The 20,973-nt window shown below is 35.3% G+C and overlaps 1 protein-coding gene and 1 long non-coding RNA gene across 4 annotated transcripts in view; one reads left to right on the top strand and one right to left on the bottom strand.

Annotated features, from left to right (window-relative positions):
* LOC136037087 (uncharacterized) overlaps positions 1-20,973 on the bottom strand; it is a 215,806-nt gene that overhangs the window by 68,222 nt on the left and 126,611 nt on the right. The gene's annotated exons all lie outside the window — the stretch shown is intronic.
* Positions 1-20,973, top strand: part of LOC136037083 (tyrosine-protein kinase Abl-like) — a 111,323-nt gene that overhangs the window by 38,261 nt on the left and 52,089 nt on the right. For all 3 annotated transcript variants that reach the window (XM_065719534.1, XM_065719533.1, XM_065719535.1), the window contains 4 exons: positions 6,316-6,483; positions 8,735-8,981; positions 17,914-18,107; positions 20,687-20,817. In XM_065719534.1, coding sequence (XP_065575606.1) covers positions 6,316-6,483; positions 8,735-8,981; positions 17,914-18,107; positions 20,687-20,817 — 740 coding nt within the window. The remainder of the gene's footprint in view (positions 1-6,315; positions 6,484-8,734; positions 8,982-17,913; positions 18,108-20,686; positions 20,818-20,973) is intronic.

The following is a 20,973-nucleotide window of genomic DNA, read 5'->3' as shown; positions in this document are numbered from 1 at the left end:
ATAAAAACAAATGTAAATGAAATGCTGAAAGTAAAATTGCTAAGTCTAAATAGATTTTCAAACGAAGTAATGCCTTATCTACCAAATAGAGAAAAAGACACTAATAACTGGAAACAGGGCACTCGAAAACAGAAAACAGCTGTTTGTTGTTAAAACTAAATGTTTTTATTTTTTCCACAAAATCTGCATTAACAAGATTTCTGTATTTTAACCAAAATATTATTTTATCAATAATGAAAATTAAAGTGGGTACTCTGGTTTCAAAACTGGCTAGTCAGGAACAGTCTTTTTTTTCAAGAGTAGTCGATGGTGTATTCGGGCTCACCACTTTAGGACAAATAGCTTCCAGGGTCAGGGGCTGCAGGTTTGGGATTTGTAATTTTCCTGCTTCTCATCTAAACCCATCTGACCTACATGAATAGCTCAATATTATTAAAATTTCTAACCCTGGGTGACAGTTTAAGCCTGCAAAAATTTTAACAAGTTCAGTTCAAAGTGACTAAACTAGTCGCTCATATCATCCGTATGGTAATTATCCTTCGATGTTGTAGCGTTCCATGTTGCATTTTTCATGGTCTTTAAAGTGTCAGTGCCTTATAAAAGGCAAAGAGTCTAAACAGGGCCCGAAACTTTTTTTTAAGTCCACATAGAAGCTCTTAAGTCGGCAAACGATCAAACAGTAAGAAGTCCTCGGGATCTTCGGTGTGCTGCGGGCTTTGTACAAGTCTGGGCCCATTTTTGCATATACGTGGTTTTCTGCACTTGGCAACGTAGTTTCTATAAGCAAGAATTTGTGCCTTCCAAAAGAAAATCTCATCAAATTTCAGCTAACACAAGCAATTTATCATCAAACTATCGAACAATTATGTATGCATACATTATACTGTCATAAGAATGCATTTCATAATATAAACAAAATAGCAAGAAGAGGTTACACGACCCCATCCCTCCCGCTTTTACTCAAAATATAACGCAATGTTGTGTATTTAACTCGGCCGTGATTTTCTCATTGGGTGCTACTCCTTAAGGTCAGAGTGCAAGCCTGTTTGCAGTTATAATTCTGGGAAGCCCCATGGAGTCGCAATAATAGAACGGTTCAACATTGTTTTTCTTCTGATTGGCATTTTTTAAGTGAATTGCAAATGTTGAGGAAAAGTAGTTCGCGTGATCGTTTTTATTTTGGTAAATTTATCGCAAATTCTAATAGATATCCTACTTTAAAGTCATAAGTCCTTAATTGGCTTTCTGCCGCAGGAAAAAATGGTGTTCTGTATTATTGTAATATTTCTTCAATTTCTTTTGTTTTATTATTGTTTTCTTTATTGATAGTAGAGCATAGAAAATGGTAGTCTGTAACTCCCGCCTGTTATACAACTGCTGACCACCCTATCATACACACAAATTTTATACACACATTAAAAAAATTAATAAAAAAAACTAGTTTTTTTAAGGATTAATAGCCTACGTATTGACATTTTGGGCATAATCAGACAATTCAGTAGAGGCTGGTAAAAATTAGCTGCTATGTCTATTATTGTCTATTATGATTAACACGTGTATTGCTGCAGCAAGCTTCCTTTTAACACAAAACGCAACAACAACTTTTTGCAGCTTCGTGATGAGCTCTACCCTTTTTGTTTCTGTCAGGGATCACACTCACATCTACTCTATGCTAATGAGATAACTGTCACATTCGAGTCCTATGAGTTTTGTACACAATTTAAAAAAATTTGAACTAGGGCTAGTAAATTTGTAGACGAAGTGTCTTTCCGAAAGCGACGTATATTCACGTGAAGAATTGTGTAGATTGAACAACAGATTGAGGATGAATTTCAGATTTTTTAGTAGAATGACTAAATAGGACGTGTTGACCAATGCATATTAATAGAACTCAAAAATTGAACTAGGAAATTGTACTGGAAGACGCCATAGCACGCCTCGTCAACATGTTTACAACTTTGGGAAGTTGTCTACTGACATTGGCGAAATTCTATTTTAAGTTTCGGTTTTGAGAGGTTTTTCTAAGGATTTAGACAAAACATGTTTGTGTGATATCAATTTGAATTACACTTGATTTGTCAAAAAATAATATTTGCAATTTCAAGCATTCTTTGTTCCATTACCCGTGAATTCTCGCAATGTAGATTTGAACTAAAATAGTAAACAAACAATTAAAAATAGGGTAAAAACGGGTAAATAAGAAACAGGCAGCAGAAAAAACCGAATATTCGTAAAAACACAATAAATTAATAAAAAAAACAAACAAAAAAACTCCAAAGAAAACAGAACAGAAACAGAGAACCTTGAAAACCGAACTGGATAAATAGTTTGTTTTTTTACTATATCCCCCTAAACTGGCCATACCGGGTGGATTATTTTAATCCCTTTACCAATATTGCAATTGATTCCTATCATGTTTCAAGTTTATCAGCCCTTAAAAGTGCGTTATTTCTCATTTTGCATGTTTTGAAATCACCTCTTTTTTGCCGTTTTTAAGGCCTTTTTATATAAAAATGATGTTGAACACAAGAAAGATAAAGATTACAAGAACACAAGAAAGTGTAACAAATAGCCTCGGATGTACCACCGGGAGGTTTTGATGACTGTTGTTACGCGCTCAAATTGTTGTTATTACTTTTATTATTATTATTTTTTTAATGAAAAGAGGAAACAAGAATGATCCCCGTCACCGCTGAGCAGCTTCACAGGTGCTGTTTTTCGGGCTCCCCATAATGTTCCCGGGTATAATGTACAATGAGTAGCAAAACAAAGGTGCCTCCAGCCACATAGAAGAAGAAATAATCCAAAATATTTCTCAAAGATATTATTGCGCGAAAAAGTGAGAAAGTGGAAGAATTTGTTCAAGTTTTTAAATTGAGGGTACAAAAAGAATATTAAAGAATATTTCTTCAAAATTTAGGAGACCCCTCAACCCCACAACCCAATCATTGCCCCTACTTTGGGTAACTAAGAGTAACGAGATCATCACTTGCGCCCTAGTGATCATTCATACTTAGATAATAACAGTATGTCATTTATCCCCGCATTTTCTACTCTCTATGAAACCCCTAGTTGAGTGTTTTTGGCACCTATTCTTGACGGCTCAAAGTTGCAATTCCAAAAAAGGTAATTTTTTTCTTTAATACCAAAGACAAGTAATTTTGCATTTAATATATGTAATCTTGACATACTAGAAAGCATTAATTATAAGCTTCTACGGGACACTGGCGAATACTCCCTCTTAATTTCTTCACTAATATAAAACGAAAAGATGGGAAAGTTATAAGTTGACACGAAAAGAAATCATCCTTCATTAACGTTCGTCTTATTGCTGATTTGGTCGTTGATTTCTTTATCTATCTTTGCTGATAATTAAAATGCAATTTCGGAAGGGTAACTCCCTCCCGGAAAGTTATGATATTGGTAGACTTCAGGATGAAAATTTGAGAAAAAAATTCCAGGAACAGTTGAGTACTAAACTTGAGGGTTTAAAATTTGACAATGTGGAAGATGGATGGAATAATTTCAGAAAAACAATTTGTGAAGTTGCTGATGGTGTCCTAGGGAAGAGTGCTAAGACAGCAACTAGGAATATTAGTGAAAAAGCTTTAGGTTTAATAGAGAGTAGAAGGGGTTTGTATAAGAATTATCTGAGTGATAGATCGTATGAAAACAAAAGGAATGTAAAGAAAGTGGAGAAAGCATTAAAATATGAACTAAGGAGATGTGAAATGGAGCCGATGGATAAAATTGCTGAGGATCTGGAAGATGCGGCTAGACGGCATAATAGTAAAATATTATACTGGCATGTTAATAAATTGAAAGGGAGTAGCCAATCCGGACTAGTCCCAGTTAAAGATAGAAATGGGGCCACAATTAGTGATAAGGAAAAAGTTAAAGAAAGATGGGTGGAACATTTTGAGAATGTGCTAAACCGAGATACAGTTGCAGGAAAAGATATAGATGAAAATGAAAAAGTTTGTGACACCTTGGATTTATTTAAGATTTTAAGATTTGTTTAGTGAGGAAGAATTAGCGACAGTGCTAGAAGGATTAAAAAATAATAAGGCCCCAGGTGCTGATAGTATGATTAATGAGTTTCTTAAATATGGTGGCTCTGAGGTTAGGAATAAGCTACTGAAGATTATGAAGTTGGTCGAAAATGAGTAATCTACTACCGTTACCAAGAAAAGGGACATAAGCCACTAAGTGGCGCATGTTTTATGCTGTTTTATTAGGTCTTGTTGCAATTCAGAATGACAGAAAATGAATATCTTATGGAGCTATAACACGAGGACCTGGCATTTATCTCCTTTATGTGTCAAGGAAAAAGGAGACATACACAATAAAATAAAACAATTTTGAATTCGCTCAGAATACTTGAATTTAATTTAAATCATTGAAAAGAGCATAAAAAGTTCATTTAGTATATATTCCTTTTATCCCCACTAGCCTCATCCTTCAGAATGACAACAGCCGACAAACGTTTTTCCTTATTTGGCTCTCCTGAAAGGTTACAAAAATGGCATATGTTGAATGCCATTAATTATCAAAGCTGAATGAGAAATTCTCAAAACTTGAGAGAAAGAGGAAAAAATGGAATTAAATATGTAATCCCTCCCCCTATGAAAAAAGACAAATTTTGTATCGAAAAAGTAAGTAGTTCTACGACAAGTAAAAATCTGTTTGCCATTTTGTTGTCAAAGATCAGGAAAGTGTTGCTCTGGCAATTCTGGCAACTTGGCAGACATATCCTGTATGGATGTGGAAAAGCTCTGCTCGTAATGTGCTGGGCCAGTCGGTAAATAGAATAAGGAGAGTCATTGGGATTAGTTTTACGTGCCGCAGTTTTACCAATTTTGGAATGATAATATGACAGTTCTCCCAAAATATCAAACCCCTGTAGGTAAAGTCCACCCCCTTCCCAACATTTTCGCTATTGACGATCCTATCCTTAGATATGCTGCTTTGTAATTTATTCCTTACTTATTGGAATGTAAGAAATCGTTATTGAATAGGGACGTTATTGTGAGGCTGCTGGAATGGTGCTGTGCTGTGCGTGGAAACTTAAGAAGTGAAGTGAGTGGAAAACGAATCAAAGAAGTACTAATTCTGAAAGGAGATTTAATCTGCTAGAGTTGATCAAACGGCACTCTAGATTCGAGAACTGAAACGGTCAATTTTGTCCATGCACGAGGAAATTTAAATGTATCCTAAAAATTAAACAATTAAGTAATTGGTACTGAAGTAACATCCGTCGCGTCTGCGCTAATCAACTATCATAGTTGACATAGCAGTGAGCTATTATAGAGTTGAATAAAAACATATTTAAGTCACCCTTTAGAATTGTTGTTGGTTTGCTTGTATTAGATATATAGTTGTCACCGGGAGGGAAAGGATTTAGTACCTCAGTAGTCGGTCGAATCCCACGTGACATTACTAATAAATGTGTCTCACATCTCATGGAGGGTGTCAGAATGAAACGATAATATCAAGAATCATAGAAATCGAGTAATATCGAGTAACTGATCTGAGAACAGAAAATGAAAAACAAATAAAGTTTGAAATAAATATAAGCAATAGGACAGTCGTTACTACAAACGAACTTGTGGGCTAAGTTATCGCGTGCCTATAGAGCATATATAGATATAAAATTATGCAGAGTAGTGTATTCTATGATGTTCAGTATTAAAACCCGTTACCCTGTAAGTGGGTGTTTTGTGCAGTGAAATTCTGAATAGTTATATTAAAAGGGCTTTAATTAACTTTCACAATGATCACTCACGGGGCAAAGACACTGGAAATTGATAGCAAACTTTTCTTTTTATCCTCTTTTCTTGGAACTTGAGTGATAGAACTCATTCCACTAGATTGCTTTATTTAATAAATTGAACCTCGCTTCAAGCTATGTTCAAATTCGTATGTTCGATATCAGGTCATAGACAGAAATTCATTTCAGATAATGGGTTGGGTAGTCTTTTGAAGATAAAAGGTATAAGTGAAAAACCCTGTGAAGGGAGGTAGGATGAAGGAATCTTCGCCTTAAAGGAGGATTAGGGGAATTTATGTTGCTGGGGGGGTACAGGAAAATTTTGTTAGGCGGCCTACTTCGTGAAAATATGAAAGCTATTGTATATGTTCTATTTTTGGTAAAAATTATTATTTTCCAATGTTCTCCTGGTGTTGAATCAAAGTCTGGCTAGTGTCATGGTTTCCCTGTTTCTTTTCAAATGGTGCTGCGAATTTGAATCCGTATAAACATTGCATTAGTAAATAAATAAAAAGAAAAAACTGACCGAATACGTTATTTTTTAGGACTATCCTCATCGCCTGCCCGACTTGGAAGCTTAGAGTCTGCTGGACGATGGACCTCGAAGGAAAATCTTCTATCATCAGATTCGAAGGTTGAGGGCGATCCACAGATTTTTGTTGCTCTTTACGATTTCCAGGCTTCGGGAGACAACCAATTAAGTTTAAAAAAAGGTTGGTAACATTGCTGGACATTTCTGCTACTTTTTTTTCAACCTCGTATCTTTTATTATTCTGATAAAAAATAAATAAAATAAACAGCTTTAGATTTTAACAAACGGAATTAGAATTAAACGGAATAAAACAATTGCAAGGATTGGTAAAGAGCAAGGTGTCTGACATGCACCATTATTATTTTTTTTTCGGTCATCATATTGAACAAGTCTTTGTAAAAATTTGAGGTGTGATAATCCAATCGCAAATTAAAAACTCCACGGCCATTTTGAATGCTGAAATTGATCCAAGGGTAGGCCCAAAAGCTTTTTTTTTTTTAGTTAAAACAGTCAAAAAGTTCAGAAATGTTCTTTCAGAGCCAACATGATAAGTTTACCGCAGGGATAAAAGCTCCATATTGTGCAAATAGTCCATATACAGCAGAGACTTCATATGTTAATACTTATCGAAAAAAGAACATATTATACATTTTTGAAGCCAGATTCATATAATTATTTTTATTCTGCATGATTCGGGGACTCTAAGTCGGATACTTTGAACTCTTCCTCTCCCCCCTCCCACTTCGCACATAGAGACATATTGTAACTCTTTCGGCTTGCTGGTCACAAATATGGGCTAGCCGATTACACGTGAGGCTAATATGGAGATATAGATGTCCAAAATCAAAACACGTGTTGTAAATGCTTCAGAGGTATCTTACCCCCTCCAATACCAGCTCTTCAACTCCAAGTTCGTAGTTATAGAAATGTTTAGCTCCTTTCATGTCACATAGAGTTTGTCAAGTAATGGTCGTTTTTGGTTAAATTCATTAATTATACATCTAGTAAAGTTTTAGTCGTGGTACAACCGTCCTAAATCAAAACCCATTAAATACATATTTCATAAATTATGTTTAATTTTCATCAAAACTGGTTAAAATGATATTCAAGTTGTTTTTTTTTTAGTCAAAGGTTGAAGCCGATATTCAATTACAGACGTCGAAAATCAAAATAATTTTAGTGTGTTTTTCAGTGGATGTTTGGAATCAAAGTCTTACAAGGATTTTCATCCCTTTTATGGCTACTGTAAAGCAGCCTGGAATATCTAGTTTGGTTGCCATTGACACCGGGCAAGTACGTTGCCAGTTTTTCGTACGCAAAGAATTTGGGTAACAGATAATCATGACGCTTAGTGGAAAATGATTATCGCTAATTTCTGTTTGTTGGTAATCACCAGTATAAACTTAGGAAGGGGGCTTTAAGGGCCAGAACCACTCTCAACGGGCTTCATATTGGAGGTGGATCCCTATAACAACAAAAAAAATATTTGAAAGAAAGCTGTAGAACCTATAAGTATTCACCGTTTCTTATGTTGGGGCCTAGGTCATTAGGGAACGTTAGCCTCGTGAAGGAAATTAGAACTACACATATATGTTTTTAATTCAAAAGTTATAAGTAAATATAGGGGTAAAAGGTAGGTGTTAGGAAAACCATCCTCAGCAACTAGGAGATAAATAAAACCTGAATTGCTATCTACTTTGGTACATTTTTTCGTTATTTGCCCATGTGTCTAGTTTTGGTATTGGTCTGAGATTTAGATGTTTTTTTCATCCTCTAATTGATTTATATCCTAAAATTGAATTATCTGGAAAATAAATAGGATAAATAGTATACAGTGAAAGCTTTCATGTTTGAATAAAAATGCACATGTTGAGATATGGCTACTATGCCCTATTTATTGGAGTTCTTTCAGTTAGTTGGAAAAATAAAATTGTGTTCATACGCATGTCTGGCTTTAGCTCCTTCCTGGATACTATCTAGCTAGACATCTGTGGCCAGGCAACTTTCGTCAAGAAGAGAAATTTAGTGCTTGATTGAAGGAAGCTACAGTGAAGCATCATGCTCTTGTCTTGAACTCTGTTTCTAGGATTGCCAATATTCCAGTTTATGTCGCAATCCTTTGCAAGTCCTAGCAAGTTTAGCTAGACTTCCATGTCTAAACATGTGGCTGGTCGGTCCGACACCCATGTTTAGGCCTAGAGTTCTATATAGGCTTGATTACAAATGCTAATTAAGGAGATGGGTATTGTTTCATTAGATTGCTAAAGGATAACGTGGCCTGGTATGCTTTATCGTAATTCCTTTTCTGTTGACAAACTAATTGTGTGACAAGCAGATTAAACAAATTATAAGCCAATAAGCATTACATCAGCCTATTCGTAAGAATGGATTATTAATTTTTGTAATAATTTAATTATTTTTCTTTGCCGTAGGAGAACAAGTTCGAATATTAAGCTACAACAAGTCTGGAGAATGGTGTGAAGCGCATGCGAGTTCAGGAACAATCGGCTGGGTGCCATCTAATTACGTAACACCAGCAAATAGCTTAGAAAAGCATAGCTGGTACCATGGACCTATCTCTCGGAACGCTGCCGAATATTTACTAAGCTCTGGTATAAATGGATCTTTTCTTGTCCGAGAAAGTGAGTCTAGTCCTGGGCAGAGAAGTATATCTCTCAGGTAAGTCTCACCTGCTATTGTACTTAAAGATATATTGAATATTTATTTTAGAATCTCAATGCAAAACGTATGAAAATTCCCTTAATTCCACGAGATTTTTTTTGTTTACTTAATTTTTTTCATTGAAAGATATAAAGAGTTAAAAAATTGATCATTTTTAATCGAAAATATAGTTAAAATGCAAACATTGAGATTTTGAGCCTGAATGTCCCTCTTCCTGTGCCCCCCCCCTGACGCGTATCAATTTTTATAACGTGCAACGTAAAACCGTTTGATATCAAGTCCTTTAATCTCTCGGTATTTCCGCAACCGATATGTGAAAAATTTTGAAATCTCTGAAAATTTCGGAGTATCAATTCTTTCAATCAATTGTTCAATTTTTTTAGTGTTTTTTCTGGAATCTTTTTTTTTCAATAACATCAGAATGCAAAGAATACGTAACATCACGAGTTTTGTATTTATCTTTTGTGTTTTCTTCACTTTTGTTTGAAATTATATTCTAAAATGTGTATTGCAAAGTGGTATGATAATTATGACTAAAGACATTTCTAGCAAGCTGTAATTATTCAATTAACCCTTTCTACTGGATTATTTTCGTCTTTTTTTAATGAAACGCCAAAATATTTTTAAAGTATATTATAGTTTCAAAATATTCTAGTGATGGTTTCAAAACGTCCTCTTCCAAGTAATGTCGCTGTGGTAATTCTAAGCTTAACTAGACCTACGTTGCCTGGGCAACGTGAAGTGTTGCGGCAACCTTTGTCCGGCTTTGCCGATTAAAGTGTTGCGAGAGCAACACTTTGGTTTTGTTTCTTCGCTATCGGTTAAATGCTGAAGTTGTCAGCCTATCGAAGCTTTTAAAACAGTATGTTCAAAGAAGAACGCAATCAGTAATCACATGATCACACCCCAGCGTTGAAAAAACAACAACAAAAGAATATTGAAAGAAAGGACTAAATTGACTTTGCAGCCAGTTGAACATTATCTTTTTCAATCGTAGACATCGTAACGGATGAAAACTAGGAACAATATCTTGTATAATCTAGTTGGTATTAATTATAAAACTATCCGGAGCTTTTCAGGATCAAAATACCATAGATGACATTCTATTAATTATTACGAAACTACCTCATTGTTTTGTATTATCGTTTGTACCCGTTGCGTAACATCTTAATTCTAGGTTACAGTGATTGATAGACCATCGATATGAACTTTCTTACCGACAGATTTACAGGGATCGAATACAATGTGCACCAATTTGGACAAATTTCTAGCCTAAAGTGAACCGATTTTTACTTACAAGTCCCTCTCCCGAGATAGACATCAAGTTCAACCGGAAACAAATAATGGGTACACCAACAAGCAAAAGTTGCAAACTCCTCATCTCTGAAAATGATTGTAACCTAACAGCCGATTATTACTTACTAGGCCCCTAAATGTCACTTTGCAGCCGGTTGAACTTTATCCTTTTCAATCGTAGACATCGTGACGGATGGAAACTTGGAACATTATCTTATGTAATCTAGTTGGTATTATAAAGCTATCTGTAACTTTTCAGGATCAAAATACCATCAGGGACCCATAAATTTCCTGTAATGACTCGCCATCCAGGATCGCTCATTATTGGATGGCGAGTCATTACAGGAAATTTATGGGTCCCTGATTCCATAGATGTGTACCAATTTGCACAAATTTGTAGCCTCTCGTGAGCCTCCTCTAGCAACCGATTCTTACTTACAAGTCCCTCTCCCGGGATATACATCCAAGTTCACCGGAAACAAATAATGGGTACACCAACTAGCAAAAGTTCCAAACCCCTTGTCGCTGAAGTCATTGTAGCCTAACAGCCGATTATTACTTACAACTCCCCTACATGTCTTACAATCGGGAACCAAGTTGTTCTTACCATCAATTACACCAGAAACAGATAATAGGTACACCAATCAGCAAAAGTTGCAAACCCCTCATTGCCAAAGATGATTATAAGCTAATAATCGACTGTTGCTTGGAAGTCCCCTACATATCTCACAATTGGTATCGGCCTATTTTTGGTTCAAGTGTGTACCTTACCACTGAAGTTGTCAACCCCTTGAAACTTTCAAACTGGTGTATGTCATGAAGGAATTTTTGTAACAAAAAATGGATGACATATACTTTGATCAGCTCATCAAGGTCTATCGATTATCATTGAAAAAAAAATTCTATCTGTCTTAGTTCAAAAGTTGACTTTTTTGCCGGAGGCCAACTTTCTAACACCACCACTTAGAAAGGAGCAAAGGATAAGCTCTAATTTCTTTAGCAATGAGAGAACTTTTAAAGTTTAAGAGGTATATCTGATACCATTTCTCTATTGCAATCCCAAGTAGAAAAAAAAGAATGGTAAAGTCAGCTGAAATCACGAACAGAAATGGCTAGAAACAATAGATGGCAGCACTTTCGGACCCGTTGGAAAATCGCACTTTTTTGTTTCTGTAAATTTTTCTATTTATCACTCAAAAAAGATATATTGGCTTTGGGGCCGGGGAACTACCGCATATATTTAACACTTATAGATTTTAGTCCATCTTCAATTTGAAACTGGTGCCTGCCTGCTTGCCTGCTAGAACGGAGCTTTCCACTCGAAAGCAGAAACATGGTTTGATGAAACGAAAGCTTGGCTGCACAACTTCAGATACTCTTCTCTGACATAGGCTATATAACTCCACTTCACTTCGCACACCATAGGCTCTGGCTCGAGGACAAGCAAAAACCATCCTTTTTGGCCCCAGGCAAGAGTTCTACAGAGCTTTCCAAAATGTAATGTCATATTCATCAATCCGGCCTGAGGTCCACACTTTCCGTAAAAACCGCACAGGTTAGACCCTTACCAGTTTCCAGGAATAAGCTGAGATCGGCGGCATAGGAAAAAAAAAAAAAAAAAAAAACCGGGACAAAACCAAAGTGTTGCTCTCGCAACACAATAAGTTTTCCAACTGTGATACAACTACATTTAAAACCTAATGAAAGGGGTTTTCAAATGAAGTTTTATCTTCAATTAATTTCATGAGTATTAGTAAAGATCATGGATTACAAAGAAATAAAAGCAAAACTGATTCTTCTTTGAACTAAGCTTTCTAAATATGATTATCAGGATTTCAGAAACAGAGCCACAAGGGCGTATCTACCATTTTTTTTCCTGGGGGTGGGGTATTTTCTTAGGGAGGGGTGTTTACAATTTTTTTTATAAAACACATCAACAGTTTGTTGATATGCATTTAGGTTACTGTTTTACGAGTGGAGCAATTATATTTTTTTCTGGGGGGGGGGGGGGTCAAACCCGGTAACCTTTCACACCCCGTGATACGGCCTTGTAGAGCCATTGATGTTTTTGATAGTCAAAGGCAGTAATAAATGAGTGTATAATTAAGGCTGATGTCTTGACAAAATAGTTGTTTTGCAGTCTCCCTGTAATGTATTTATCGAGTTCCTGGCTGTCGAATAAGCGAAAACAATATATGAAACAGCAGTAAAGGATAAGCCCAACAGCAGCAAGGAGCACTTCAACATAGTCACTCCTGCAAGGCTCTCTGGCCAGGTAAAAATAGGGAGGACGGAACCAAATAAAAAATGAAGCAAATAAATTAAATAAATATTCTTTAAACTCAGGTCCTCAACCTAAAAAAAAAAAAAAATTCAAGCTAGGCAGAGGAGTTGAACATGATTCCACCTTCTCAAAAAAAAAAAAAAAAAAAATGGCAGACCCTATCCGGTGACATCAATTCAAAGGAAAACTTAACTATTAACAAGAAATTCTCTAATGTACTTTTTGGAGATACTAAATGAGTGGCAACTCTGTCAAGACTCTGGGAGAGTGTTTCAAATCATGCTTCCAGCTATCAGAGGGCGTTGATGTCAGACCGTATTGATGGAGTGTACGGTAAGTTGGAAGTGCAGAAATAATAAGTCGATTGCTCATAAAATAAAAGATATATTACTACATAGGACAGCCGGAAGCTGGTCATATAACCTTATTTAGCTGGTTATACGTTTAGTTTATATCGTTTTATATAATTAGGATATCAAATGCATTCCTTACTTGCATCATTTATGTGCATTAAATATTATGCTGAAAGTAAAAATAATAAGCTTGTCAAGATTACGGCTTTCAGTACTGTCCCTTGGCACAAACAAAGACGGGTACCAAACAGGATTAGTTTTCCCTGAACAGAATATCCTATGTTTGAAAACTGAAAGCCGGACAGCAAAGGCAACAAAACAAAGACGGGTACCAAACAGGATTAGTTTTCCCTGAACAGAATATCCTATGTTTGAAATGTTTGAAAACTGAAAGCCGGACAGCAAAGGCAACAAAACAAAGACGGGTACCTAACAGGATTAGTTTTCCCTGAACAGAATATCCTATGTTTGAAATGTTTGAAAACTGAAAGCCGGACAGCAAAGGCAACAAAACAAAGACGGGTACCTAACAGGATTAGTTTTCCCTGAACAGAATATCCTATGTTTGAAATGTTTGAAAACTGAAAGCCGGACAGCAAAGGCAACAAAACAAAGACGGGTACCAAACAGGATTAGTTTTCCCTGAACAGAATATCCTATGTTTGAAATGTTTGAAAACTGAAAGCCGGACAGCAAAGGCAACAAAACAAAGACGGGTACCTAACAGGATTAGTTTTCCCTGAACAGAATATCCTATGTTTGAAATGTTTGAAAACTGAAAGCCGGACAGCAAAGGCAACAAAACAAAGACGGGTACCAAACAGGATTAGTTTTCCCTGAACAGAATATCCTATGTTTGAAATGTTTGAAAACTGAAAGCCGGACAGCAAAGGCAACAAAATTGTTTGTAGCAAAAGATAAGGATTATTGAAGAGCTATTTCTGTTTCCTCCCTTGACGAAATAATTGCGGTGTTGAGTATATCGCACGTCCTTATTGTATATTAAGTATTATACTAATAATTGGAAATTAAATAATATTGAACATTAAGAACTTTGTGTCTTGATGAAAATAAGATCCATATCCAAAATTAGCTAGTGAACATGTTCAGGCCTGCAGAAAACTTACATTCAAACTCCTGTGCAATTTGAGAAAAATATCTCCATCGAAACAATAAACTTTTGAACCTTTGTTTAATTCTAATGTTGAATCCTTAGAATTCAGATATACCAGGTGGCTTTATTCGTGAAAAGGAAGCCTAGCCTTATCTCTAGTATTTATGATAGGAAATCAAACAGTTCGTGGTAACGAACTGTAGTAAGGAGCGACCCGACTCAATAGTAACCGAAACTCTAAAAATTTTGATACTAATAGTTACATCAAAAGAATCGCATTTCAATGCTGATTTTAAATATATAAGTTTCATCAAGATCAGTTCTACCCATCAAAAGTTACGAGCCTGAGAAATTTGCCTCATTTCAGAAAATAGGGGGAAACACCCCCTAAAAGTCATACAATCTTAACGAAAATCACACCATCAGATTCAGCGTATCAGAAAACCTTATTGTAGAAGTTAAGCTCCTATTTTTTTTATTTTTTTTTCCCAGGGGTGATCGTATCGACTGAGTCGTCCTAGAATGTCGCGACAGGGCTCATTTTAACGAAAATTAAAAGTTCTAGTGCCCTTTTCAAGTGACCAAAAAAATTGGAGGGCACCTAGGCTCCCTCCCACGCTCATTTTTTCCCAAAAGTCACCGGATCAAAATTCTGAGATAGCCATTTTATTCACCATAGTCGAAAAACCTAATAACTATGTCTTTAGAGACGACTTACTCCCCGCAGTCCCCATGGGAAGAGTTGCAAGTTACAAACTTTGACCTGTGTTTACATATAGTAATGGTTACTGGGAAGTATACAGACGTTTTCAGGGGATTTTTTTAGGGGGGAGATTTGAGGGGGGGTTACGTGGGAGGACATTTCCATGGAGAAACCTGTCATGGCGGAAGAGAATTTCAATGAAGGGGGCGCAGGATTCTCTAGCATTATTTAAAAAAATAATGAAAAAATAAATATGAAAAGTTTTTTCTACTGAAAGTAAGAAGCAGCATTAAAACTCAAAACAAACAAAAATTATTATGCATATGAGGGTTTTACCTCCTCGTTATACCTCACTCTTTACGCTAAAGTATTTTTAATAATTTCAACTATTTATTCTACGACCTTTGCGATTCAGAGCTCATTCTTAAGGATTTGGGACAAAATTTAAGCTTTAGGGTAAAGAGCGAGGTATCGACGAGGGTTGAACCCCCTCATACACGCAATAAAAACATACGAATATAGAAGTTCGTTACGTAAATTAATTCGTAAGTTACGTATATTTTTTTTACCAATGAAAACGTTTGTAAAAAATTAAAAGTTCTAGTTGCTTTTTTAAGTAATCAAAAAATTGGAGGGAAACTAGGCCTCCTCCCTCGCTCCTTTTTTCTCAAAATCTTCCGATTAATTGCAATTAATTGATATGCAAATTTCGTTTTAATTATCTATGTGCGGAGAGCCAAGATCAAAACATGCATTAATCCAAAAACATCCAGAAATTAAATTTAAAAAAAACAAGGTTTTTTAAATGAAAGTAAGGAGCAACATTAAAACTTAAAACGAACAGAAATTACTTAGTATATGAAAGGGGCTTTTCCTCCTCAACGTCTCGCTCTTTATGCTAAAGTTTCTTACTGTTTTAAAAATAGAGTTAAGAGAAAGAGCCAAACTTTAGCGTAAAGAGCGGGGCGTTGAGGAGGAAAAGCTCCTTTCATATACGAAGTAATTTCTGTTAACCCTACTCATCCATAAAATCACATAGGTCAAACAGCATAGCCACACACAATCAACCATAAAGAATAATCCATGGACAGGCAGTCATGTCGTCAATAAGTATAAGTCGTCATTTACCAAACAATAGAAAAAATAATATAGACAAATAACTCAGAGGCAACACCCAACATAAGGGCTCATCAGGAGAATACACTGGCCTACATAGGGTTTTCTTCTTCCTCAGATGCTGAATTAGATTGATCTGTTTTTTTGTTGTTTTTTTTCTTCGAAAAAAAATTCTATTTTTCATTTACATATAATCTGGAATAATTTTTGTGGATGATTGCTTAATATCAAAGTATGACATCATATTGGGTCTTTGGGCTACTCAGCCAGGATGGAATCTCGGACACTGTTCTATTAAAGGCTTCCAAAGTTTGATCAACGACAATGTGCAGCTTAGTCAGACTGAGGATTGTTTGTCAACCCTCCTCCCCTCTTGGAGAGAGAGAAAGAGGGGGGAGATTAATGGATAATGTTGCGTTTGAGGCACTTGTAGCATATGTCACTCTTTTTGGACGGCAACTGTCAAGAAGGAGGGGATGGGGAGAGGGAGGGGGACTGAGAGATTCTTGTTCGATTATTTATATTATGTATGACTTGCCGTATAAGATTATTATCTTTAATTATGTCAAGTTTTTATATATATATATATATACATATATATATATATATATATATATATATATATATATATATATATATATATATATATATATATACATATATATACATATATATATATATATATATATATATATATATATATATATATATATATATATATATATATATATATATATATCTATATATATATATATACATATATATACATACATATATATATATATATATATATATATATATATATATATATATATATATATATATATATATATATATATATATATATATATATATATATATATATATATTCAAGAACTTTCTACTTAAAATTGCCCTAACTCACGATTTTTTCCTCCTAATTTCATTTGAGCCTTTGAGGGGTATTCTGAACCAAAATATTTTTCCAACTCTCTTGGTGATGTGACGTCATTGCAGTATTATTATAGAAAATCCCCCCTCCTGTAATGACCTGGGAAAAGGAATTTGTATTTTTCGTATTTTTACTTGATCTTGTTATAAGGTGGCGTTTTCAATATTATGTGTACTGAAAGTGAGGGTGTCGTATGTACATCTCTTTACCAAGTATTTTGCTTGTTTTCTGCACCTATTTGGGAGAAGTGAAAAATACTATTCCTTTTTTTGTTGTACCTCTTTTGTGCTGTCCAGGGCTAGGACGAATGAAATGGTAAATTACTATTCATAAGATAGTTTTCCTAATTTTCTTTGAAGAGAATTTAGTTGAGGTCGTGGTTCGTTTGTCTTAAAAATCTCTTTACTCGGTAATATTTGGATTTATAAAGAATGTAGCCTAGGAGGAAGCTCGGAAACTTAGACACTGGGTTCCAAACGCTTTTATTTTCAGCTAGTAATGTGTTGAATGAGGCTTTGAAAGAAGGAGACATTGGATAGACGGGGATGGAGGTGGAGCGTCTGTTGTTCTGTTTGCCTCTGGCGACTTGGTGCTGAAGTGAGTTGTTTGTCGTGGTAGTATTAATGGATATAGAAAGATATGCTCTGGAGTTGGATCCGTTCTCAAATAATTTGAAACCTTTTCAAAATGAAATCCTGGCTTTGCTATCGATAAAAGATCCGACATTAGGCTTCTAATATTTTTAGTTTGCATAGGGATAGAATTACAAACATAAAAAAGAGATTTATTGACGGGCTAAAAGAGAAAAGTTAAAAAGAAAGATACAGGATATGAATATTTTTTTTTCTTTTAGTTATGAAGGTCGTGTCTACCATTATCGCATTAGTGAAGGTTTTTATGGCATTACGGTTGGGTAGCGAACATGGTCTACAAGTATCACACTCATTGTATTTACGCTATTTTGAACAAAAAGTAACCAAAAATGACGCTAAAGTCGTAACATTTAAAAACTATTCCACACGTCTGAGATTTGAAATTGACCACTTGATACACTTTTCTTCCTTTATTATTGCTTAAAAAGGCGGAGAAAAGTCAAGTCAGACATAGAATATGAAATTTTTTTTTCTTTTAGGTATGAAGGTCGTGTCTACCATTATCGCATTAGCGAAGATAGTGAAGGTCGAGTGTTTGTTACATCTGATAGTCGATTTAACACCTTAGCCGAACTGGTGCATCACCATTCATTGAATGCTGACGGGCTGATTACGCTGTTGCTCTACCCTGCCCCTAAGAAGCACAAGCCAACAGTATTTGCGCTAAGTCCTGGTAAGCATTTGGCGTGGAAATAAAATATGTTTGCATCTTTTCCCTTTAAAGTATTTCTGTAGATACTCTTCCATGATTTTAATTGGAAATGTATAAATTTAGACATTTTTTTTGCAATCTTTTTAATACACATTTTGATTTTGGATAATTTTTTATTGGGTCATAATTTGATGTTGAGAGAGGATGGGGCGGAGGTTATTGTTCATAAAAGACTGTATAATATAAGATATTATCTATAGGCCAATTCACAATGAGACTTTACTAATACTGAGAAAATTCTTTTAATTTTTTCAGCCATCAGAAAAACTTATGAAAAATCGGATTGTCTCTGATGATAATGATAATTAGAACATATTATTAGCAAAGTCTCATTGTGAATGGGCCTTGTCTGATTTTACTCGTATCCTTTTTTTTCCCCAACGAGCTGAAATATGAGGTGTTTCTCGAGCTAGACATAGCCCTTTTTCCTTTTTTTTTCTTTGCTGAGTTAAGTAATCGATAACCTTGTCCGATATTGAGCAGTCATAGTTGAGACCTGAATAGTCTCAATAAAATGCAACCGGATACATAGATGACGACAACCGATAATTAACCAGATTTATATTGCGTAGGCAACGTGAAGTGTTATAGCAACCCTTTATCGACCTCGCCAACGAAAGTGTTGCAAGAGCAACTTTTTGGTCAGGAATCTGAGGAGTGAATTTTAAGGGATTTTTTGCCCTTCGCAACCTTTTAAATCATATGTCTTATGAAAGAACTGAAAACCTGGAATGCAATGTTATCGAACCAAGCTGGTACTATAAAACTATCCACCGCTTTTTATAATCATACCACTATTGGTAAGCCCTACCAAAAATAAAAGGAAGATAAACCAGCTAGTTGAAGGACCTAGACCCTAATCCTTGAAAACGACTATGGTCTAACGATTGATTCTTGATTATAACTCCCTTACTTATCTCTTAATTTTGATTTCTAATTTATTTTGATCTAGTATAAGGTGAACTAAGTTGCATCCCCGTAACCAAGAAGATGACCGTGTCCTAACGACCCATGTTTACTTGCACGTTCCTCTCCGTGGCGTACGCGTAAAAAAATTTCCATGCCCTCAAATGTATTGCCAGCAAATAATAGGTTCCGATGCCAACCTCTCATCGTAAAGATGACTGTGGCGTAACTGCCAATCGCTATTTACAAGTTCCTTAAACAGAATAAATTATTTGCCTTTGGTTACAGGTCATCTTATTTTAATTCTTTTTTAAGCATATTATTGTGAATTGGCCACGTCGGGCTACCTTCCTTTGTCCCTCTCCAGCTCTATGTTGCCATGTTTTTTTCTCTCTTTGTTTTTAATTCATTTGTGCCTTTTTGGTAGATTATAAAATTTGTTTTGATAATAGCTACTCTTTAATTTGAGCTTAGCTCCCTGTTAATATTTTAGTTTTTTTATTTTGTGCGTTCGATAAAAATCTAGAATCTTGAACGGATTTTTTTTCTTTGAAAAATATGATGTCATATGCATTGATCAGCGTTGAAAAGAAAATCTATCTGTCTTGGTTCACAAGATGAATTTTTTTGCCGCAGGCGAACTTTCTAATACTACTACTTAGAAAGGATCAAAGGAAAACCGTTGAACCATGATGCCATGATCACGAAACTGTATATCCACATTTGAAACGACGGACGTAGACAGAGGGGGAGGTCATTAACCGCCTCTACTCATGATGCACTTGTTTGCTCCTCTTGACACTCCTGTGTAACATCCTCTGGTTTTGCAGTATCCAATTTAGAAATTATTAATAATAATTTATTGACACCCTCTGTGCAAAAAATGCATCATAGAGAAGTTATTAAAGAAAGAAAAAAGAAAAATCAAAAAACACTCACGTAACAACACAAAAAGAGAAAAAACATGAACTATAGGTCGACAACTAGTCATATATACTTAGTTCAGAATGCACGCAAGAGGAAAATCAACAATTCTGTCACAACGCTCTCGGAATTTGGTGACGAGTATATCCATTTTTTCAAATATTTCAAACACTCCATAGCGCCTTGAAATGTAACTGTTTCGTATGCAAATGGGTATACATAGAAAATATTTGCAAAACCGAAAAAATGCTGAACAGATCTGTTTACGCTCACTTTGAGAAAATAATCGCCACACTGGTATCAGGAAAAATACATGCGGTGCAAAAATGAATTGTATAGCCGACCCAGTGTTCGTTTATCGAATTGGCCTTTTACCCTAGCAAGCAGGCCACATTATTTTCTCAGTTTCTCCTCAGCGAGTTTATAATAAGTGTTTTAGTAGCTTTAATCGAGCTCCTAAATGGGAGTTCAATTGCTTGCCCTTAGGGCTTCGACTCCTTGCTGTCACTTTTTTCATATGTTTTTGTGTGATAAAGAATCCTGTCTGAAATTTATAATTAAAGAATTAATTTATAGGCGGGATCTAGTGGCATATGTGAGGAACTTGTACCATCATTATTAAAGATGACCCCCAATTAAAGGATCTTGGTTTGGGTATGACTTGTTGTTCTTTGTTATACTTTATTCTTATCTTCTTTTAATATTTTCAGAGCCTGATAAATGGGAAATAGAAAGAACTGATATAATAATGAGAGCTAAACTTGGTGGTGGTCAATATGGAGACGTTTATGAAGCACTTTGGAAACGCCATGGCATGGTTGTCGCAGTTAAAACATTGAAGGTTTGTCAGATGATTTTTTTTAACTGATGTTTGCGTGTTTGTATTATTTTTAAGAGAAGTTTCACAAAAAAAAAATCGAGAACATATAAGGGAATACCTTTACCAAGACCTGGATGGTGGTAAAAAAAAAGGGTAGTCTATGTGTAGTTTTTGTAC

The sequence above is a fragment of the Artemia franciscana genome, chromosome 16 (assembly GCF_032884065.1).
Source record: "Artemia franciscana chromosome 16, ASM3288406v1, whole genome shotgun sequence".
NCBI lineage: Eukaryota > Metazoa > Arthropoda > Branchiopoda > Anostraca > Artemiidae > Artemia > Artemia franciscana.
This window is presented reverse-complemented; position numbering and strand designations above follow the sequence as displayed.